The 4,204-nt window shown below is 62.6% G+C and overlaps 1 protein-coding gene across 2 annotated transcripts; it reads left to right on the top strand.

Moving 5' to 3' along the window:
• The first annotated feature begins 342 nt into the window (after positions 1–342).
• SOX3 (SRY-box transcription factor 3) lies at positions 343–1,750 on the top strand. Of its 2 annotated transcripts, XM_027092465.1 has the most exons (2): positions 753–1,408; positions 1,496–1,739. In XM_027092465.1, exons 1-2 carry the CDS (start codon positions 828–830, stop codon positions 1,737–1,739), a joined length of 825 nt encoding a protein of 274 aa, XP_026948266.1. In that variant the 5' UTR covers positions 753–827. The 2 variants fall into 2 exon arrangements, with proteins under 2 accessions (XP_026948265.1, XP_026948266.1); XM_027092464.1 differs by having other exon boundaries at positions 343–1,750.
• The last annotated feature ends 2,454 nt before the right edge of the window (positions 1,751–4,204 follow it).

A 4,204-nucleotide genomic window follows, 5' to 3' on the forward strand; every position in this document is an offset into this window, starting at 1 on the left:
AAGTTGTTTTCTGAACCCCGTGGGCGCCCCCTGCCCCCCCAAACCTGCTCGCGCTCCCCCTCCCCCCTCCGTCACCTCCTCGAGTTTCGTTCTTTCAAACTTTTTGAGACCCTAATTGGTGGTCTCTGAGCGGCTCCCCGGGACTCCCGCCTCCTGAATAACTCTCATCACGTCACCGGGCCCAAGAGGGGCGTGGGGGTGAACGAAAGGACTCCCCGAACTTTTTTTTTCCAGCGGGGCCGAACGGCGGCTCCGTGATGATTGGCTAGGGCGCACCACTGCGAGCCTGTCAATCACCGGGCCTCCCGGGAGCGAGGGGCGGACCGAGCCCCAACCCCGGGGGATCCGAGCAGGTATATAAGAGGCCCGGAGAGCGCCCGGCCAGACTGCGAATGCGAACAGCCCGAGACAACGCATCAGGTGCGAGTAGCCTGCAGGTTCCCGCTGATTTGGCGCTGAGCACTTCGGCAAGACTGCCCTTCCTGCCCGACCCACTGGCCCACCGGCCCCCAAGCGCCCCTCCGACGGAGTCCCCAGGCCTTTTCACCGTGGCCGCTCCAGCCCCGGGAGCGCCTTCTCCTCCCGCCACCCTGGCGCACCTTCTTCCCGCCCAGGCCATGTACAGCCTGCTGGAGACTGAACTCAAGAACCCCGCGGGGCCACCCACCCCAGCTGCAGGCGCGGGCGGCCCCGCAGCCCCGGGCGGTGCAGGCAAGAGTACCGCGAACGCAGGCGGCGGCGCGAACGCAGGCGGCGGCAGCGGCGGTGGCGCGAGCGGCGGCGGCGGCGGCGGCGGGGGCAGTGACCAGGACCGGGTGAAGCGGCCCATGAACGCCTTCATGGTGTGGTCCCGCGGGCAGCGGCGCAAGATGGCTCTGGAGAACCCCAAGATGCACAACTCTGAGATCAGCAAGCGCTTGGGCGCCGACTGGAAACTGCTGACCGATGCCGAGAAGCGGCCGTTCATCGACGAGGCCAAGCGGCTGCGCGCCGTGCACATGAAAGAATACCCGGACTACAAGTACCGGCCGCGCCGCAAGACCAAGACGCTGCTCAAGAAGGACAAGTACTCCCTGCCCGGCGGCCTGCTGCCCCCCGGAGCCGCGGCCGCCGCCGCCGCCGCTGCCGCCGCCGCCGCCGCTAGCAGCCCGGTGGGCGTGGGCCAGCGCCTGGACACGTACACACACGTGAACGGCTGGGCCAACGGCGCGTACTCGCTGGTGCAGGAGCAGCTGGGCTACGCGCAGCCCGCGACCATGAGCAGCCCGCCGCCGCCGCCCGCGCTGCCGCAGATGCACCGCTACGACATGGCCGGCCTGCAGTACAGCCCCATGATGCCGCCCGGCGCCCAGAGCTACATGAACGCCGCCGCCGCCGCGGCTGCCGCTTCGGGCTACGGGGGCATGGCGCCCTCCGCCGCCGCCGCCGCCGCCGCCGCCGCCTACGGGCAGCAGCCAGCCACCGCCGCGGCCGCCGCGGCCGCCGCCGCCATGAGCCTGGGCCCCATGGGCACGGTGGTGAAGACCGAGCCCAGCTCGCCGCCGCCCGCCATCGCGTCGCACTCGCAGCGCGCGTGCCTCGGCGACCTGCGCGACATGATCAGCATGTACCTGCCGCCCGGCGGGGACGCGGCTGACGCCGCCTCGCCGCTGCCGGGCGGCCGCCTGCACAGCGTGCACCAGCACTACCAGGGCGCCGGGACTGCCGTCAACGGAACGGTGCCGCTGACCCACATCTGAGCACCGGCCTGCGCTCGCCGCTCCTCCGCCCCACCCCGCCCCGCACCCCCGAGTTGGGACGCCTTGTTGTTTAGCTTTGCTTGCCTGGGACTGTTGCCTTGTATCGATGATGGGGAGGACAGAAAGTTTTGCTATAGCTGTCGGGTTTTGTACAAAAGCAAAAAGGAGTCCGGAGTGGCGGAAATGGGACTTTCTCGAGCTCGCCTGCCTCTCTCCGTTGCCCCTCCCTCCCCTTTTGTAGGCTGGGAATCGCTGTGTTGTTTGCAAAGAAAAAGCAGCACCCCCCTTCTCCTCCTGGGTTCCTGGGTTTTTCTGTTGCATTTGAAAATGTTGTTTCGTTAGTTTGCTGTTAGCCGAGTGAGTGGATGGGAGAAACATACTCTCTGGTGAGGCTAGCCTGAGAACTGCAACGCCTCCTCCCCCAGTAGCGTTGCATCTGTTTTCCTCGTGGGCTTTGCGGGGGGTGGGGGGCGGGGCGCTGACCGCTCGGAGCGGCGCGGCAGCCAAAGCAGATGTTAATTTATAGCCAGGTGTGCGTGTGTCTCCCGCCTCGCCGCCCCTGGCCGCGGGACAGCTTCTGTCCAGTCAGCATTTAGGCTACTGAGTTGGTGATTTCTGCCGTGATCTGTTTGATATTTCGTCGCGCTAACGTATTTGGATTTCGTTTGGGTGGTGGGGATAAGGGTCTATTTTGTTTCAGGTTTTTCAAGGTTTTACTCCGAATTCCTAAATGAGAGATCAATAAATTTTATAACCAACATAATGGAGTCCTGGTAATTTTGCGGGCCTGAAACTTTAGATGCGGCTTAGGGAGGAGACCATCACTCGGTATTACGACCCATGCCGGGGTCCCATGCCGGGGCCAGCGGTGGGAGGCTGGGGAGAGGCTTGTGTGACCTGAAATGGTTCCTTTTTAACTACCGGTGAGCCCAAACACAGAGAGAGGCTCCCGATATTTTCAACTGAAACTCCGAGGAGAAAGCGATTTGTCTTCCTGGGAGCGTCTCCTAGGAGCGAGCACACGCCGGCTGAGGCAGGCACCCCGCGGCCACGCACTTGTTGATCGCGGCGGCGGCCACGCGGGGCGGGGAGGGGCCGCCGCGGCCGCGGAAACCGGCCTCCAAAGGGGCACATTTACCTTTGTGCACTGGGGCGGGAAGACACTTGAGCCAAGCTGAACGATTTACAAAACGAAAACCCTTCGGAAATATCAGTTAGCCTATTAAACACAAATAATTACAGGAATCCCTGGCAGGAAACGAATATATATTTCAACCGTGGTGGGTGAAGCGGCCGGAGCCAGCATTCAACGCTGGAAGGTGTGGTTTTTAAAAGTCCACCTTAGATTTTAAAAGGTCTCTCAAACTCCTTCGATGGCTTTTTCTTTTTGACTTGTCAACCCAGTCCACTGATTTGTTTTCTAGAAGAGACTCCCTCTCATCCCAAGCCTCGAGCCCGCTTTCGACTCCCTCCCTCCCCCTACTCTCCCTCCGTCCCTGACCCTTGGGCATTCCACTGTGCCCCCCGAAAGGCCTTTCGTTTCGCGCCTGGCCACACGGCCCCAGTGTATCTGGGGCCTAGGAAGAAAACAAATAGAACCAGTGTTTTTTTACCCCCTCCTCAGCTGTTTGAGGTGATTTCCTTAATCCCTCTAATCCTGTTACCTCGCTATCCCAGAATAAACTCGGGCTTTCCAATAAGCTCGGCCTGGTGTACTGTTTTTTATCCTCATCCACTCCTGACCACAGGTTTCTTTGCTTGAGGTCTGCTGGACTCTGGGCGACAGAATCTCCCGTAAATTGGTCCGAATTCCACATTTCCAACCGGCTTCCTTTGTGCGGGCCAGCCATTCACCTGCGAGCCGGGGTGGGCCTCGGGGGGAGGGGCGGGCGCTTTCTGCGGCTTCGGGGGTCGTAGCCGGTTTTTACACATCCCTGCGGATCCCGGAGGCCAAGCTCACCACGCCTCTCCGAGAAAGGTCGGGTCTCCCAGGGAAGGCAGCAACACCCCTCCCCTGCAGACGCTGGCACTGCATCCCTCCACCCGCCGCACCCCATCCCCGACTGTACCGCACGGGGTGGGAGGGCTCCCGGCGGTGATTTACAGGCCCAGGCACGTCGCCCTACAGCCGGCGCTCCCCCCGGGCCTGCTGCGTCCAGCGTGGCGAGGCCTCGGTACCACTCCCTCCTCTCCCCGTCCCAGGGCCACGGACCTCGGGCCCCTTCGAGCCGGTCGGTGCCGCAGCCTTGCTGCAGTGATCGGAGCAAAGTCACAGGCTACCAGGTCCCCTCTCCCCCGTGCTCCACGTCCCAGGGGCGGGAGGAAAGTCTCTTGTCATATCCACGCCCCTATTCATATCTTTCACAGTGTTTGGGCCTTCATAAAATACCTGTCCGTAGGTGACTCTGGGTTCAGATTGCTAGCAATTGTGGACACAAGTTTGGTCTGAAAGACTCCAGGGAAGG

The sequence above is a fragment of the Aethalodelphis obliquidens genome, unplaced genomic scaffold (assembly GCF_003676395.1).
Source record: "Aethalodelphis obliquidens isolate GAN/ISIS:26980383/991018 unplaced genomic scaffold, ASM367639v1 scaffold78, whole genome shotgun sequence".
NCBI classification, from domain to species: Eukaryota; Metazoa; Chordata; class Mammalia; order Artiodactyla; family Delphinidae; genus Aethalodelphis; species Aethalodelphis obliquidens.